The sequence below is a fragment of the Myotis lucifugus genome, unplaced genomic scaffold (assembly GCF_000147115.1).
Source record: "Myotis lucifugus unplaced genomic scaffold, Myoluc2.0 scaffold_1660, whole genome shotgun sequence".
Classification (NCBI taxonomy): Eukaryota; Metazoa; Chordata; class Mammalia; order Chiroptera; family Vespertilionidae; genus Myotis; species Myotis lucifugus.
The window spans coordinates 1-17,388 of record NW_005872708.1 but is presented as its reverse complement, the minus strand read 5'-3'; the positions used below and the strand labels follow the sequence as shown (position 1 = coordinate 17,388).

At 61.0% G+C, this 17,388-nt stretch overlaps 1 protein-coding gene across 1 annotated transcript in view; it reads left to right on the top strand.

Moving 5' to 3' along the window:
- Positions 1 to 15,362, top strand: part of SYNE3 (spectrin repeat containing nuclear envelope family member 3) — a gene marked incomplete at its 3' end in the record, with an annotated part of 23,074 nt that extends 7,712 nt beyond the window's left edge. The window contains exons 2-8 of the mRNA XM_006108013.3: positions 436 to 591; positions 5,141 to 5,313; positions 6,737 to 7,046; positions 11,015 to 11,176; positions 12,385 to 12,732; positions 14,263 to 14,399; positions 15,188 to 15,362. Of these exons, the coding sequence (XP_006108075.1) occupies positions 448 to 591; positions 5,141 to 5,313; positions 6,737 to 7,046; positions 11,015 to 11,176; positions 12,385 to 12,732; positions 14,263 to 14,399; positions 15,188 to 15,362 (1,449 nt within the window). The remainder of the gene's footprint in view (positions 1 to 435; positions 592 to 5,140; positions 5,314 to 6,736; positions 7,047 to 11,014; positions 11,177 to 12,384; positions 12,733 to 14,262; positions 14,400 to 15,187) is intronic.
- Between the last annotated feature and the right edge of the window lie 2,026 nt (positions 15,363 to 17,388).

Genomic DNA, 17,388 nt, shown 5'->3' with positions numbered 1-17,388 from the left:
CCCCATCTGCCTGCTCTGGGCCCCCCATCCGCCTGCCCTGGTGCCCCCCATCCGCTGCCCTGGGCCCCCCATCCACCTGCCCTGGGCCCCCATCTGCCTGCCCTGGGTCCCCCATCCGCCTTCCCTGGACCCCCCATCCACCTGCCCTGGGTCCCCCATCCGCCTGTCCTGGGCCCCCATCCGCCTGTCCTGGGCCCCCATCCACCTGCCCTGGGCCCCCATCCATCTGCCCTGGGCCCCCACCTGCCTGCCCTGGACTCCCCATCTGCCTGCCCTGGGCCCCCATCCGCCTGCCCTGGGTCCCCCATCCGCCTGCCCTGGGCCCCCATCCGCCTGCCCTGGACCCCCCATCTGCCTGCCCTGGGCCCCCATCCGCCTGCCCTGGGCCCCCTGCATCCCGCCCACCTGCCCCTTCTCACCTGGTCCTGCCTCCAGCCCGTAGGTGCCATGACTCAGCAGCCCCAGGAGGGCTTCGAGGGCAGCGTGGAGGACGCCTGGGAGTGGATGAAGGCGGTGCAGGAGCGGCTGCAGATCAATGACAACACCCAGGGGCCCCGGGCCGCCCTGGAGGCCCGGCTGCGGGAGACCGAGGTAGGCAGAGGCCTGGCCTCGGCCCTGTGGCGGGGCCAGGGTCCCTCCAGCTCAGCCCCAGGTTTACGGGGACTGTCACGGGGTGGAGGGACTCGCCAATGTTCCCCAGACACCGATGTTCAGTCTCCCAGGGACTGGGGTTTAAGTGCAGATTCTGATCCCGGAGGGGGGCGGGCCCGGAAGGTGGCATTTCTGAGATGCTCCAGGGGACCCACTGCTTCCGCTCCTTGGGCCACTTTCAGGGTAAGGGTCCAGAGCCGCCCTCTGCCCTCCTGGCCTGGCAGGGGCACGCACAGCCAGGTGGGTCCCCAGCCCAGCTGGCCCAGCCCTGGCTCCCCTCCTCCCTGTGGCCAGGTCTGGGAGGGCCCAGGTAGGCCTTGGGGGGCCTGGGGAGGGGCTGTGCCCCATGAGAGTGACTCCTTTGGCTTCTCCCAGGCCTGGTCCCCCTGCCCCCATGCACCAAGCAGGGCTCAGGGCATATGGAGGTGCAGAGGGGGCGGGGTGAGAGGGTGGCAGCCTGGAATACCAGCCGAGGCCCTCGACCCTCTTCTGTAACAGAGGGGCAGTGGGTTGGAGGTTTGGAAGGTGGGGGACTGAGGGACAGGAGTTGGCAGCCCAGAGCCCCTTCCCTCCTCAGACGACAGCTCCTCATGATCGGATGATTATTCGCGGGGGCACTGGGAGCGGGGAGCTGAGGCTCATTCAACACCCACTGTGCTCACGGCCGCACTATCGGGGTTCGGGTTTCATTTCACAAAAACCTCGTGAGGGTGGTTTTATTGTCCGCACTTTTCAATAGTGAGACGCATTCCTAGACACAGTGACGGGCCCAAATCCGAGGCGTTGATCTGGTTGAGGCTTGAATCCAGGGCTGAGTGCGGACACCTGGGCAGGGGAGGTGGGCGAGGCAGGCCCTGTGCGCAGGTTCACAGTGTAACAGGGCACAGGTGTGCACATGGTCTGGGTGGCCACACAAGCACGAATGAGGAACATCCATCCGTAGCAAGGATCTGGTGATGTTATTCTCCTCCTCTACAACCATCCGTGGCTCCCCATTGCCCACTGAAGAAATACCAATGTCACCTGGAAAAGTCACTCACTGTCTGCACAGCCCTATTCTCCAGCCTCATGCCCTGCCCCCACCCCCACCCCCAAAACCCCACCTTCCAAGCACTGCCTCCTCCTGTTGGCAGAAAACCTCCTAAACTGCCGATCACTACACTTTGTCTGTGCTGCTGCCTCTACTTGGCACACCTTTGGTTTGGGTGCAGGTGTGGCTGTGAAATGAAACACGCTGCCCGAATCTCTCCTGACCCCCCCACTGCCCCCCGCCCCTGGGGTTCTGCCTGCAGACACCACCGTCTGGCGGTGCACGCGCTGTCTCGGGCCGGTCCCTTTGGAACCTGCATCCTTTGCAGCAGGTCATGACCTGGCTGGTGGTCTGGCCAGGGTGGTTCTTAGGAAGAGCCATTGGCGAGGCCAGGGTGAGTGGGCCCGGGAGGCCGAGGGAGCGCTTCCATCGGGGGTGGGGGGAGCCCAGAACCTGACCTGGAGCCTGGGAGTGGGGCCTCGCGTCCTGGGTGTGCCCTCGGGGCTCTCCCTCCAGCTCTCCCACGGGCTCAGGGACACTGATCTGCTATGTGCTTTGACATTTCAAAACCGACTTTGCAATAAAAAAAACACTCACTCCTGTGGTCTGGTGAAAGCGAGTGGCTGGTGCCTTCTTCGCCTCCGGGTCCGGGACCTCCCCCGGGCGTCTAGCGTCTCCTGGGGCCCCTCCACCAGCTCGGTGATGCCCAGCCCAGGGCCCGCCCGCTGGGTGGCCGGGAGGTGTGCGTCCATCCAGCTCTGAGGTGTGTGGCCGGGTTCTCCATCAGTGAAACGGGAGAACCGCTCGGCCCTCCTGTGCTGAGCTTCCAGGACCCGCATGGAGGTGAGGCGTCTGGGAGGGAGCCCGAGAGGCTGTTGGTCCCGGAAGCAGGACACAGAGGCTGAGAGCCTGAGTCTGGGGCCCAGGCCTGGGTTCGAGTCCCGGCTAAGGCGGTGGCACCCTGGGGAGTTTTCTGAGCTGCGGGCTTCGGCGTGCTCCCGGGAAGGGGTGAGGTGCTGCCTTGCAGGAGGGAGGAGGGTCGAGGGGAAGGATGCCTGGCGTGCCTGGCCCACCGAGGCGTTGTTTCTGTGGCTCTGGTGCAGGGGTTCAGGCACGCGGCCGTCCTGCCACCCCGGGCCTTGGGAGCAGCTCCTAGGTCTGCTTCCAGCCTCCTCGCCTGCACTTGGGCCTGCGCAGCCAGTGCCTCCCAGCCGGCCCCCGGGCCCTCTGGTCAGGGGGTGCCAGCATTTCCTGGGGCCTGGCTTCCCAAAGCCGGACGCTCTGTCCCTAAATGCTCTGTGCGTGCCCCTGCTGGCTTCACCTTCGTTCAAGCCCCATCTCAACCGTCTGCCCATCACGGAGGCTCCGTGCCAGTGCCGCCTGCGCAGGAGGCCCTCTTGGACCCCCCCCGCCCCCCCGCCCCAGTGGAGCTCCAACAATACATGGTGTCTCATGGCCCTTCTGCAGCCTCTGTGCTCCTGTCTGCAGACCGCCCCCCCCCCCAACAGCCTGTAGGCATCGCCATGTTTGTTCCTCCTGGACTCCAGTGCCCAGAGCAGTGCCCACAGCTGTACACAGCGCAGACCCCACAGCTGTACCCAGAGCAGTGCCCACAGCTGTACCCAGCGCAGTGCCCACAGCTGTACCCAGCGCAGTGCCCACAGCTGTACCCAGCACAGTGCCCACAGCTGTACACAGCGCAGACCCCACAGCTGTACCTAGTGCACTGCCCAGAGCTGTGCCCAGCGCAGTGCCCCAGTGAGGTAGACAAAGCAGGGATGGTTATCTCAGGGTGAGAAAGGGAGGCCCAGAGTGGTCGAGAGACCTGCCTGGGATCACACAGCTACCTGTGGGCCTCCTCCCCCACCGCACCCACAGGGAGGGTCAGAGACAGCCAGCCCCTGGGACATCAGCCTGTGAACGTGACTGCCAGCCCCCTTCATGCACACCAGCTGGGGAGGGGCGGGAGCTTTAGGTACATGCAGACACCGAGGTAAGGAGACAATGATCTCAGTGAGCAGTCAGCCCTGGCGAGTGCGCTGTGAGCCAGGCCAGTGCTGATGTGCTCCCCGTGGCTCTGCTCCCTGGAGCCCTGGGGCGGAGCCGCCATCTCCCAGGTCAAGGCCTGGAGCGAGGAGTACCAGGGAGTGGCCTTGGAATTGGACCAGGCTTTTGTTGCCAAAGAACTGGAATGATCACGGTTAATAGTGACAATAGCTAGCACGTTGTCTGTTAGTCCTCCGAGCAGCCCAAGCCCGGGTGAGATTACCTGCAGGATGTTCCTGGGGCCGGAGCCCGAGAGGCTGGGAGGGAGGAGGCCCGTCCAATGCAGGTCGGGCCCGAGTCCAGGGGAGGGGGGAGCGACTCAGACTGCCTTACCGTTCTGAGGGGGTTTGGCAAGGCCGTGGGTCATCCTGAACCAGACACCCCTCACTGGAGCCCGCTGTTCCCCAGGAACGGGCCAGCCTCAGCATTCCTGCCTGGTCCCTGGTGGGAGCAGCCGAGGGGCGAGGCCTTGGTGCAAACTCAGAGATGATTCTGGAGCCTTGGCTGGGGTCCTAGGTCAGCCCCGCTCCCCACATAGACTTGAGAAGCACAGCCTCACAGCCTCACACCGTGACAGGTACTTTGTCATTTAATTCTGAAAAGAGAATTTGAGAGCTAAGTACTCTGAACGTCCCCATTTTACAGATGGTAACACCAAGTCCAGGGAGATAATGAAACTTGTCTGAGTTCACACAGCAAGGAACGGGCCCTGCGAGGAAGGGCGGGAACTCAGGTCACCAGGCAGTTTGTCCTCCAGTGCTCACCTGCGAGAGACGCTCACCTGTCCGAACTCAAATAGCGGACCCGGAGCCATGACGTATGGCGAACTCGAGACCTTTAATGCGGTCTTGCAAGAGGGGTGTCTGGTTGAGCAGGCGCACTCAGAGCCGCCATCCAGGCTGTTTATCTCTACGGTGTGAGTCCCTGCCCCGGTTCCTGATTGGCTGAGTACTATGGGGTTAACAGTGCCCCCTCCCCCCATGTCGCCTCGGTCTTATTGTCCCTATTGGGTTATTCAAAAATATGGGCTGAGGCATTTTTTTTTTTTTTTTTTTAGTTGTCTCCACCTCCCTCTGTCTAGTCATGGCGGGCAGATCTTCCTGGACAATGTGCTGCTGGTCGTGTACACAGTTCTTCATTCTTATACCCTCTCCCCTCCTCCCCCTGCTATTTGCCCTGGGAAATTCAGTAACCATTTCCGTTACAAGCGGACTGCTTCCTACATAACCCTCGCTCCTGCGCCCACCCTCAGAGCCTCAGGCCGCCCCGGGCCCCGGAGAAGGTGGGGGGCCACTGCTCGAACCCCAGCACCTCCGGGCTCAGGGTCCAGGCTCCTCCATCACACGCCGGCTGTGGCTCTGCCCACTCGCACTCTGTCTAACCCCTGGAAACTGGCTTTTGTGCCCACGACAGAAAATATGCCAGCTGGAGCCGGAGGGGCGCGTGAAGGTGGACCTGGTGCTGCAGGCGGCCGAGGCGCGCCTGGCCGGCTGCCCCGAGGACCAGAAGCCCGCGGTCCTGGCGCGGCTAAGGGACATCAAGGCCCAGTGGGAGGAGACGGTCACCTACATGATTCACTGTCACAGGTAGGGCCGCCGGGGACCTGGCCGGGCTTTGTCTGCCGTTGCCCCTGACCCTGCTTGCCCACTGCCACCCTGGCCTGGCGCCCCCGCCCAGGGGACATTCCTTCAGTGCTGGGCTCGCTGGGAACCGGGCGTTCTCTTGGGATGTTAGCCAGTCCTGCCTGCCTCGTTCTAATTATATTCAAGCTTAACGATGAGAATAGACAGTGGGAGCCCAGCTTGTTTAGCCAACAATTAATTCTGGTTTGACTTGTCATGTGCCCATCGCCAGCAGAACGGGAATGGCCCCAAATGGGAGAATGGCCCCGGAGGAGGGAGGGAGGCTGTCTCCTGCTAGCCTTTTAGCCCAGCTTCTCAGCCTGTGGGGAGCCAGGCAGGAGCCGGATGGGGGTTGGACAGAGGGGGGCCTCCCACTCTGGCGGCTACTTGCTGTATGGCCTCGGGAAAGTTACTTGACTTCTCTGAGCCTCAGGCTTCTCATCTAGACAATGGGTATAATCAGATGTTCCTTGAAGGCTGTCAGGAGGATGGAAGGGGGAGCTAGCCAATGCCAAGAGCAAGGCACGCAGTAGGCCCTCAGCAAACGGGTGCTCCACCGTTTTTTTTGTTTAATATATTTTTATTGATTTCAGAGAGGAAGGGAGAGGGAGAGAGAGATAGAAACATCAATGATGAGAGAGAATCATTGATCAGCTGCCTCCTGCAGGCCTCACACTGGGGATTGAGCCCACAACCCGGGCATGTGCCCTGACTGGGAATCGAACTGTGACCTCCTGGTTCACAGGTCGACGCTCAGCCCCTGAGCCACGCCGGCCGGCACCATCTTAAAACCAGGATGCTGCATGAGCTGGGGGACCTTTCACTTTTGCTTTTCAACCCTTGACACTTGGAATTCCCAAGTGGCTCGCTGTGACCGGACAGACGGGGCCACATCCATGTTACAGATGGGGAAACTGAGGCGAGTGAGGAGGCAGGGCTGTGCAGCAAGTTTATGGCGTCCCTGGAGCCCACACGCAGGCCCTCAACTTCTGTCCTCACTGTGGGGTGACAAGCCCACAAATACTACTGGACCCTGCAAATTATCAGACACACTCCCGGCGGCATTTTGGTGTCTGTTAGTGGGGGTTTAGGGCTGGAATTTGGGGTGCTGGCAGCTAAGGCTCCATAAGCCGCATTAGCAAGGCTGTGGGTCTCAGAGCAGATCCGGAATTGAGCCACCCTGACCCTTGGCCCCTTGGAGCTTACTCAGCAGACACAGGGTCCTGTCCAGCAGGACTGAACGGAGGCCCGGAATCCGAGTGTCTGCGAGCTGCCCAGGTGGCGCTGAGGCCCCAAGAGGGCGTCCTCCTGTCCCCCCCGCCCCCCAGCCCCTCGTGCTCAGAGCCAGGTGAGCGGCTGGTCACGGCCCGTGTCTCTGTGCCCACAGCCGCATCGAGTGGGTGTGGCTGCACTGGAGCGAGTACCTCCTGGCCCGAGACGAGTTCTACCGCTGGTTCCAGAAGATGACGGTGACGCTGGCGCCGCCCGTGGAGCTGCAGCTGGGCCTGAAGGAGAAGCAGTGGCAGCTGGGCCAGGCCCAGGTGCTGCTGCAGGACGTGAGCCACCAGGCCGTGCTCCTGGACCGGCTGCTGGAGGAGGCGGCCTCCCTGTTCCACAGGATCGGGGACCCCAGCGTGGACGAGGACGCCCAGAGGACGATGAAGGCCGAGTACGAGGCCGTGAAGGCTAGAGCCCAGGTGGGGGAGCCGTGGGCTGTCTACCCTCCCGCCATTTTCCCATCTCGTCCACCCCACCATTTGCTAAGTGACCATCCGGCCACCCATCGACTCCCCACTACTCCCCACCCACCAGCACCCACCCACCAGCATTCATCCATCTCTCCACCTCCCTGCCCACTCGCCCACTTATGTCCCCACTGCACTGCCAAATCTCCCTTTCACTGTCCCCCATTCACTGCCTCATTCCTCCACGTACCTGCCCAGCCATCTATGCAAGTACCCACCCTCCCATCCATCTCTTTTCTCACTGCTCACCACCAACCTAATCTCCTATTCGTCTTGACAACTACTTACTCCCCCTCCCAGCCAGCTGCCTACTCATTCACCTACTCATCAACCCGCCCACCTCTTCACCCACCCACTCACCCATCCATCTCTCCACTATGACTACCCACCACTGTTGACCCCTTCACCCACCTGCCTACTCACTCACTACCTGTCACCCATCTGCTCATCTACCCACTCACTACCTAACTACCCACCCGCCAATCTTCTGTCTACCCATCCAACTATCCCTCCACCACCCACCCACCCATCGACCCATTATCTCCCATCCGTACACCCAGTGTCACTCCGTGCTGCATACACACGTGGTGCTTGATGTGTGTGGTTGACCTACTGACTGATGGTTCATAGGCCGACGCTCAACCACTGAGCCACACCGGCCGGGCTGGAGGGAGATTCTTGATGAGGACGCCTGGCCCTGCGGGGGTGGGGGTGGGGGTGAGCAGGAGCACTGTCCTCAGTGAGGAGAGAGCAGGCTGGTACCCAGTGGGGTCTTGCGTGTTTATTTCGCTGAGGGGTTTTAGTCGGGCGGTTCCGTTTCCTGAAGGGCCAGGGCCATGGCGGGGTCCCCTTCCCCTGCTTCCTGCCTCACAGGGGCGTTCGTCCGGCATCTGGGCAGGAATCACATCGTCCGCCAGCCCGTGCCCAGCTGCGTCCACGCCGCCCTGGTTGGCTGGTTGGGTTTCGACATCCTGACAACTCTGCCGGCGCAGGTGGCTTCGCTGTTTGGTCTAACGAGCGAAGGTTGCGCACTCTCCCATTTGTCACCCTGTCATCCTCCCCCGTGGCGGCCGGCGGCGGCTGAACCGTGCGCTCTGCTCGCGCTGCCTGGCACGGAGCTCGTCTGGATGGCTGCCCTGCTTGGCCGCGGTCCTGTCCGGGGCCTCTCCCCGAGGCTTTATTTACTCTGTCCCGGGTGCCAGCACCTCATCTCTCACACACACACACACACACACACGCGCGCGCCAGCCAGCCGCACGCTCATTGGAGAAGTTGCCTCATTACAGCATCTGTAACCGGCAGAGCCGACCCGCACTGACCCCCTGCGCATTCTTCCCGACCTACTTTGTCTCATAAACGAGCCTTTCCTGCAGGAGGAGGAAGCCTGGATGCAGGCAGATGGCCGTGAAGGGGCAGCCGGCAGGGCAGCGAGAAGGAGCGGCTGTCCCTAGTCCCCTTTGGGGTTTGAGCGGCGTGTTCCCGTCTGCGCGTGAGCTGTTGACGCTGCGAGCCTCGCTTCCCTTAGAGGGTTCTCAGCTCTTCGCTGAAGGCTTGGCCCTGTGCCTTGGTTTCCCCGTCTCTAAAATGGGGGCATTTTCTCCTTGCAACAGTGGTAGCGAAGGTTTGAATGAATGGATCAGTGTTTCTGCATTTGGCAAGGAGCCTCCCAAGCCGGGTGCAACAGCAGGAAAGCGTTTGAGTCTGTCTGTCCACACTTCCCAGCTGAGAACTTCTGACTTTGATCCGTACCTGCTGCTGGGCACGGCCGGCCCCCTGGCCGAGAGCTCAGCTTGGCAAACCTCGGCCCTCGGGCCGGATCCTGCCCGCCTCTTGATTTCTCCTGGCCTGTGAGCGAAAAGTGATTTTTACATTTTTTAAGATATATTTTATTGATTTTTTACAGAGAGGAAGGGAGAGGGATAGAGTTAGAAACATCAATGAGAGAGAAACATCGATCAGCTGCCTCCTGCACACCCCCTACTGGGGATGTGCCCGCAACCAAGGTACATGCCCTTGACCGGAATCGAACCCGGGACCTTTCAGTCCGCAGGCTGATGCTCTATCCACTGAGCCAAACCGGTTAGGGCGGTTTTTACATTTTTGAATGATTGCGGGGAAAATAAAAAAACAGAATATTCCATGACATGTATAAATATGAAGTAAAAATTTTGGCTTTACCAGAAGACACCCCGCCTTGTGTGGTGCCTGGGGCTGCTCGTCTGAGCTGCTAGGGCAGGAGAGGCGCCTGGGAGGTGGAGTAGCTGCGACAGAAACCACGGGGCGGTGAAGCAAACCGCCTGCCGTTGGCCAACCCCTGGTCTAGAGCTGTGACGGGGAGCCCGACACGGGCCCTGTGAGTCCTGGCTCCAAGGCCCTGCCCGAGCCGGGTGACCTCGCAGCTGGACATTGGCGTGATGGCGGGTTTGGTGGTTGTGGTGAAGGTTATGCTTGCCCAGGCCGGTCGGCGCTCAGGTGCTTTTAACTGCTTATGAAACGGAAACCCCCTCGTTCCCCCGTGGAAAACCCCGCTGCAGGCACGCCCCCTGCACTCTTCCTGCCGCTCGGAAGCTTTCACATGGCTGCCCTGAGCTGCCCCCGGGGCTAACCCAACGAGGGCAGCCTGTCTGGGGGGGCCTCGGTCCCCCAGCAGGAGCCACAGCAGGGAAGGCTGTTCACTGAGCCCGGGCAGCGGGCGATTCTTCAGAGAAGGGGGGCTGCAGGGTAGCCCCGCAAAGCAGTGCTCCGTCACTTCGCGCTCGTGGCTGCCGGTGCTGCTCGCGGGAGCTGCGGCTCTGACATTCAGTCCACGGCTCCCCAGTGAGGCAGGTACTGTTAACACACCACATGGATGGGGAGGCCCGAGGCGGGCCAGGGTTCCAGTCGCAGGCAGTGGGCTCTCCAGTCCAGGGTCTGGACCGCATCTGCCCTTGACCTCCAGGCTGTGGCACTTGGACCTGAGCCTGGGGGCAGGAGGGAGCCAGGGAGGGGTTTAAAGAGATGGTGCCGTGATCAGGGGTGTGTTTTGGAAAAACCGAGTTCCTAGGCGCACAGTAGGTCTTCTGTCAGGAACACGGTTATTTCCCCCAAGGTCAGCCCCCCTCAGACGACCATCTTGTCCCCGTGTTGGTTAGAACGTCAGTGGGACTGTCAGAAGGTAGAGCTGCCCTCCCGCCCTCAGAGGAAACGGGGCACACGCCATCGTCACGGGCAGAACCCCCAGGACCAGCCTTACCCCTGGGCTTGCCTCTCAGTGCTTTCCCGGCAGGCGATGACCTGGGACAGCCTTTCACCTCTCTGGGCCTCAGTTTCCCTGTCGGTCGGACTGGGTTAGCAATACTGCCGGGATGGGTGGCTGGGAGGGTGCGGGGAGCTGATACTGTCCGTGCCGCTCCTGGAGCAGCTCTGGCGCCGCGGGGGCGTCGGGTGAGTGTCGGGGCAGCAGGTGCTGTTGCCAGGCCCCGACTGAGTGCTGTTCCCAGGACAGGCCCAGCCCCGAATGCTTGGGTCTAAGAAGATGAGAAGAAAGGGCCCGGCCGGTGTGGCTCAGTGGTTGAGTGTTGACCTCTGAACCAGGAGGTCACGGTTAGATTCCCAGTCAGGGCACATGTCCGGGTTGTGAGCTCAATCCCCAGTGTGGGTGTGCAGAAGGGAGCCGATCAATGATTCTCTCTCATCATTGATGTTTCTCTCCCTCTCCCTTCCTCTCTGAGATCAATAAAAATATATTTTAAAAAAAAGATAGAGAAGGGTGCCTGGGACTTCTTTATTTCCAGCAAAAGGGCTGAAATATCCCAGAATCCCAGACCCCCTACATGCACGCGCGCACACACATGCACACACATGCACATGCACACACACACACGCAGGCCCCAAGGCCAGGCGGCCAGGCTTCCCTCATGGTGGTCCTCTCCCCTCCCCAGGAACGAGTGGACCTGCTGGAGCAGGTGACCCAGGAGCACGAGCGCTTCCAGGCGGACATGGACGAGCTGCAGCTGTGGCTGCAGGTGGTGGTGGCGAAGATGAATGGCTGCGTGGGGCGGAGCTGCTCACTGCCCGCCGGCCGCCGGCTCTCGGCACTGCAGGTAACCGGGCTGTGTCCACCGAGGGCCGCCGGGGAGCCCGCACAGGTTCGCGTTTATGTCACGGGGAGCCGGGGCCAAGGGAGGTGCAGACCTCCACGCCCACAGGTCCCACGCGAGGAGAAGCGTGGAATCTGGTGGCGAATGTGTGGGGCCTCGGCCGCCTCATGGAAACCCCTGAGCCAGCAGGGCATTTGGAAGCCCAGGGCCACGGCAGCGTGGTCTAGACCAGGGGTCTCGCACGGGGGCCTGTCAGGGTAGCCCAGGTGGATACAACTCGGATTCGTGTCAGTAGGGCATTGAATAAATGTAATAGCACATATATATACACTAGAGGCCCGGCGCACAAAATTCACGTGTGGGTATGGTCCTTAGACCTGGCCAGTGATCAGGGCCATCTTCCCTGGCAGCTGGCCCCACCCCCCACCGCCTGCTCTCCACCCCACCCCCCCGCCCCCAGTTCCCCGTTTGCCATTGGGCAATTGGAGCCTACTGGCTGGGGGAGGGACCAAGAGGTGGTCAGTGAGCCTCATAGCAACTGGTGGAGCGGTCGTTCTGGTTATTTGTCAATTTGCATATTACGTATATATATATATGGAGGAATATTACAATTAGAAGGCATGAAGTACTGAGATACAGCAGAATCTGAAAAAGCATTATGCTGAGTGAAAGAAGCCAGTTCCAACAGATAACATCTCCTATGATTTCAAATAAGTTCTAGAATCTTCCAGGATGTTGGAGATGCTGTATGTCTTGATAACAAGGTGGACTACATGAGCATGTATACTTCTCAAAACTCTGAACAGTGACACCTAAGGCCTGTAGACTTCATTTGAAAGGCAATTTCAAATAAGATAGATTTAAAGGTGTTTATAGAACAAGTTTTTAAAAATTAAAAGCCAATGACCATTTATTTTAAAAAAGAAACTTGATTGCAACCACATGGGGTCGTGGGGTTCTGCCTGGCCCCACGCGGCTGCGGCCAAAGGCTCTGCTGAGCCGGCTCTGCCTGTTAGAAAGGCAGACTAGCCAATGTCCTGGGTGTTAAAGACGGGGCCCCGAGACGAAGTGCTCCTGGGCTTTGAGGTGCCTGGGAAGGAGGTGTGCGTCAAGGCACCTGGGGCAGACAGCCCCCCGTGGACCGGCGCCGCCGGCTCTCACCGGGCTCTGGGCCTCAGTGGCTGTCTCTCCTCCCGCGCCCCCCCCCCCAGGACATCGCCAAGGACGTCCCCAGGGGCGAGGAGTCTCTGAGGCGGCTGGAGGCGCAGGCGGTGGGGGTCATCCGGAACACCTCTCCGCTGGGTGCGGAGAAGATCACCCGAGAACTGGAGGAGACGCGGAGCGTCCTGGAGAAGCTCTGTGGCCTCCGTGAGGAGGAGGAGGGGCGGCTGCGGGGGCTGCTGGAGTCCACGGGCGCCTTTGAGCAGCAGAGGGCACAGCTGGAGGCCGAGCTGGGAGAGTTCCGGAAGGGCCTGCGGCGGCTGGCGGAGGAGGGCCTGCACCCCGCGGCGAAGGCGGGCACCGAGGACGAGCTGGTGGCCCGCTGGAGACTCTACTCGGTAAGCCACGCGGTCCAGGCGGCTTGGGGTGTCGCCCCTTGGAGCTCACCCTCGCGGTGGGAGGATCATGGTGAGCCCTAAACACACTCCGCTTCTCCTGGATCTTGGGGTGTTACCCCAAGTTGGGTGTTTGCACCCATTTGCCAGGAGAGGAGACTGAGGCCTGGAGGGATTTTTTTGTCCCCACCACCCTAGGGTCCCATGATGAGTCAGCGGGTAACTAAGACCAGAGGCGCATTGTCTCCGGGTCGCACGTCCCTGCCTGGAGGTGGATGTGGGTGGGCCTCCTGAGCACGGAGCAGAGCGTTAGGTCAGAGAGAAAGCTCCGAGTTAGAGATGGTGACCAACCCACAGGGGGTCTGGGAGACGAGCAGACATGCCCACCTGGGGAGGGTGGGGTGGGTTCCAACTTAGACCTGATGTCCAATCAGAGTGCCCCCCCCCACCCCTGCACAGGAGGCCTGACTGTGGACAGAGAGATTTTTAAAATAAAGGTAAACACCTCCCCATTCCTGTCGTTAATATTAACTCAACAGGTTCGCTCAGCGTCCTGACCCCTGTCCACTCCCCACTGTCCTGTGTCCTCCCTCTAATGCTCGCCCATAGGCAGAGCTATGCTCCTGGGGGTAGGCACGAGGCACACGTCCTCGAGGGCCCACTCCCCCTCATCTAAACCCCGTGCCCTGCGATGGTCAACTACGTGCACAGGGAGTTGTCTCCGTTAGCACTGGCCGCCTGGCCCCAGGTGGAGGGGCGGTCAGTGGTTAGGGGCGGGGGCTTTGGGATCACACTGCTGGGTTCAAGCACTGGTTCCTCTCCTTGCCAACGAGATGCCTTCGGGAGAAGGACTTTCATCTCAAAGGCGGAACGGGGGTGCTGGTAACAGCCCTCCCCCACGGTTCCTTACGCACTCCGGAAAACAGGACGTGCTTAGAGCCCTGGCCGGTGTGTCTCAGTGGATAGAGCACCGGCCTGGGGAATGCAGGGTCCTGGGTTCGATTCCGGTCAAGGGCACGTACCTTGGTTGCAGGCTCCTCCCTGGCCCGGGCCCTGGTCAGGGCTCATGCAGGAGGCAACCAATCAATGTCTTTCTCTCACATCGATGCTTCTCTCTGTCTTTCCCTCTCTCTTCCACTCTCCCTTAAAAAAAAAATCAATGGAAAAATATCCTCGGGTGAGGATTAACAAAAAAATAAAGCTCTTAGACGAGGTTCCTTGCATATGAAATGGGGACACAGAGACTTGCCCTCCAGAATCCGTGAGAGGCTCAAATGAACGAGGCGCCCAGAGCACGCAGCACGGCATCAGTGCTCCTCGGGATTGGCACCTGTGCTGTTAGGTGCTGGCGTTTGTGACAACGCTGGGGACCGGTGATATCATGAGAAAGACCAGCTTGGCCAGAGGCGCGGTGGGGAGGTGGGGGAGCAGTTTCCCCCGGGCCCACTCCCACCAGCCATGCTCATCGCCCTGAGCACACACCCTGTCCCGTCCCGGAACTCACCACCCCCTTGGGGGGCATTTGTGCCGCAGGCGACACGGGCAGCGCTGGCCACAGAGGAGCCCCGGGTGGACCGGCTGCAGGCCCAGCTGAGGGAGCTCATCGCCTTCCCCCACGACCTGCAGCAGCTCCCTGACAGCGTCGTCGAGGCCATCCAGGAGTTCCAGAGGTGTGGGGGCTGTGGGGGCTCTGGGGGCCGAGGGCGGGGATGGGGGCCCCGGGGGCGGGGCTCGGGGCCCTCTCGCCCCATCTAAGGCCGCCTCCAGGAGGCCGGCTGCTTTCTCTTGCAACCTGGTAACGTGCGTACTTCTCGCACCTCTCAGCGCCGGGCCGTCCAGGGTGTAAGCCTGCTCTGTTTAGTCATGGTCCCTTTTTATTAAATAAATATATTTTATTGATTTCAGAGAGGAAGGGAGAGGGAGAGAGAGAAACATCAATAATGACAGAGAATCATTGATCGGCGGCCTCCTGCACACCCCCTACTGGGGATCGAGCCTGCAACCCGGACATGTGCCCTGACCAGGAATCAAGGCGTGAACTCCGGTTCATAGGTGGACACTTAGCCACGGAGCCAGGCCGGTCACTGTCCCTTTGGGTAGTATTTTACATTCACTCCAAAAAGAGAGCCTGGCGCTGGCTTCCTCCGTGCGAAGTGGCTCGTTCGCCACCTCCATCCCGTCTCCCCTGTGCAGTTACACTGGCGCTGGGGCCACCGGGCAGTGGCCGAGGGGGGGGGCTGCGAGTCTGTGCGAGGGCTGCCTTGTTTCGAGGGCACTGTTATCCAGAGGGCAAGGCCTCGGCGGTGCAGACGCCCCAGCAGCCGGTGCCATAGGAGAGGGACCGCCCGGGGAGCAGCCCAGGGAGCAAGGCAGGCCGGGCTCCCTGGGGTCGGGGCGGAGCGCACTCCTGGACTGACCGTCTCTCCTGCCCGGCTTCTCCCCGCCTCGGCCCTCGCAGCATGAAAGGGCAGAGCGCCCGGCTGCGCAATGCCGCGGGCGTGGAGCTGTGGCGGCGTTTCCAGCGGCCTCTGCAGGACCTGCAGCTGTGGCGGGAGCTGGCCCAGCGGCTCCTGGACGTCACGGCCAGCCTGCCCGACCTGCCCTCCATCCACACCTTCCTGCCGCAGATCGAGGTAAGAGGGAGGGCTGGCCATGAGGCCGGCGGCCACCAGCCAAGCGCGGCACCTGTCACCCTCGCAGGGTGGGCATGTTGCCGGGCCCTCTGACATCTTGGCGGAGCTCACTGCCCCGGGTCTGGCACAGGAGTCCCGTGTGCCCAGGACATATCAACACGGGAGACAAAGGTCCTGTTCAGAGGCAGATCTGGTGCCTGGGTGACCCTCTTCTACCTGCTACCTCCGCCCAGACCCCCCTCCCAGGAAGGCCACAGTCTGAGGTGGGGGAGGGTTGGACTTCTCCAAACCTTTGGGGGCGGACACAGTTCAACCCAGGGCCGCCAGTTAAATGCTGCAGCTGAGAAGGGCTGACTTTCCTTGTGTGTCCGCAGTGGGTCCTGCACGCTAAGGGCTCCATAAGCATCGTCTCGTTGAGGCCTCAGGACAACCCCACGAGCTGGGGTGTGAGCACCCCTACTTTACAGACGAGGAGACTGAGGCTCAGAACTGCCCCAGGCCTCCCAGCTAGGATATAGTCCAGTTCATGGTCACAGCTCCCCAGCCTGCATGCTGAACCCCGTGCTGTTATGTCTGGGTTTGGTGAAAAGGGGGTGCAGGTGACCCCTACCTCCCGAGGCCTGACCTCTGGGTGGTCGATCACAAAGCGCATGCCCTCATCTGCAGGATATGCACGCGTGTTTACGTGTCAGCCGTGTTTATGCTGCTCTCCCTCCAGAGACTCCCGTAGCCCTTCCAGGGAGGTTGTGAGTACTGCCTCCTCTGAGGAGCCTTCCAGGATTTCCCCACCCAGGAAATCCACTTCTGCCCCGAACACCCACTCGGTTGAAGCTTTAGGAAAACACTCACTGTCAGCCTGGCTTGCAATTACCTGCCTGGGTTGGTCTTTGCTCTCCCTGTCCCAGCCCTGTGCCTCGCTCAGTGTCTCAGTAACATCATCACGTAAAAATGGAAGGACGCTGGCCTGCTGACAACAAGGCCCCTGGCCTCTAGGACCCTGGGCCGTACCCCAAACAACTGGCTAGTCAGCAGGAGCCTGAGGCTTGGCAAGGGCTTAGGGACAGGAAGAGTGAGTGTAGCTGGGAATGTGGTCAGGGCAGGCTTCCTGGAGGAGGAGGCTGGGCAGAGGTCAGGCTGTGTGGGAGCAGCTGCCCATTACAAGGAGGCCTCTGAGTCCCATTAGGTCCTCTCTGCCTGGTGAGCTCCTATGTATCAGGACTCCATTCAGGTGCCACCTCCTCTGGGGAGCCGTCCTGGATTCCCCCTGGTTGTGCTCCCATAGGCCCTTAGCCCCCTCAGAATGTCCTCCAGACCACCTGGGGGTGGCCCACTGCTGTTGGTGAAGGAATCACTGGGTAGAGGATCAGACTGGTTTGGTTGGGTTTGGCTGCAGTGAGGACAGTGGCAGTGGGAATGGAGTGACAGATTTCCAAGACATGCAGGTCGGGCGACAGCTTACTCTATGTTACAAACTAGAGGTCTGGTGCATGAAATTTGTGCACTGGGGGTGGGGTTCCCTCAGCCCAGCCTGTGCCCTCTCACAGTCCGGGAGCCCCGCGATGGATTGCCCCAAAGAGGTAGGCCCTGCCCACCTGGCTGGGGCTCCGTGCTGGGCCTCCCTCTTTGGGGCAATCGTGGAGCCCCCTAATTGATCGATCGCCCTGCTGGCTGGTGGCCCGGGCCTCCCTCTGCAGGGCAATCATGGGGCGATGGCCAGGCCCCCGACCAATCGCATCGCACCCGCCTTGGCTGGCCTGGCACCAGTGGGTGTCAGAGTGAAGTCCAGATGGACGTTCCACTGTTCGGCATTGGGTCGATCTGCATGTTACGCTTTTATTATTCTAATACTTGCTGAGCATCTGCTGATGAGGGTGCTCAGCTTTGATAATAAGATGGGTGTGTGGGGTGAGAGGAATCCAGTTGACCCTGAAATTCAGGCCTCCCTCACGCATTCCTGCCGGCCTGTTTCTTAGGTTTGCTGCTGCCTCAGAGCCTGGGCAGTCGCAGCAAACAGGTGCGCTCCCGG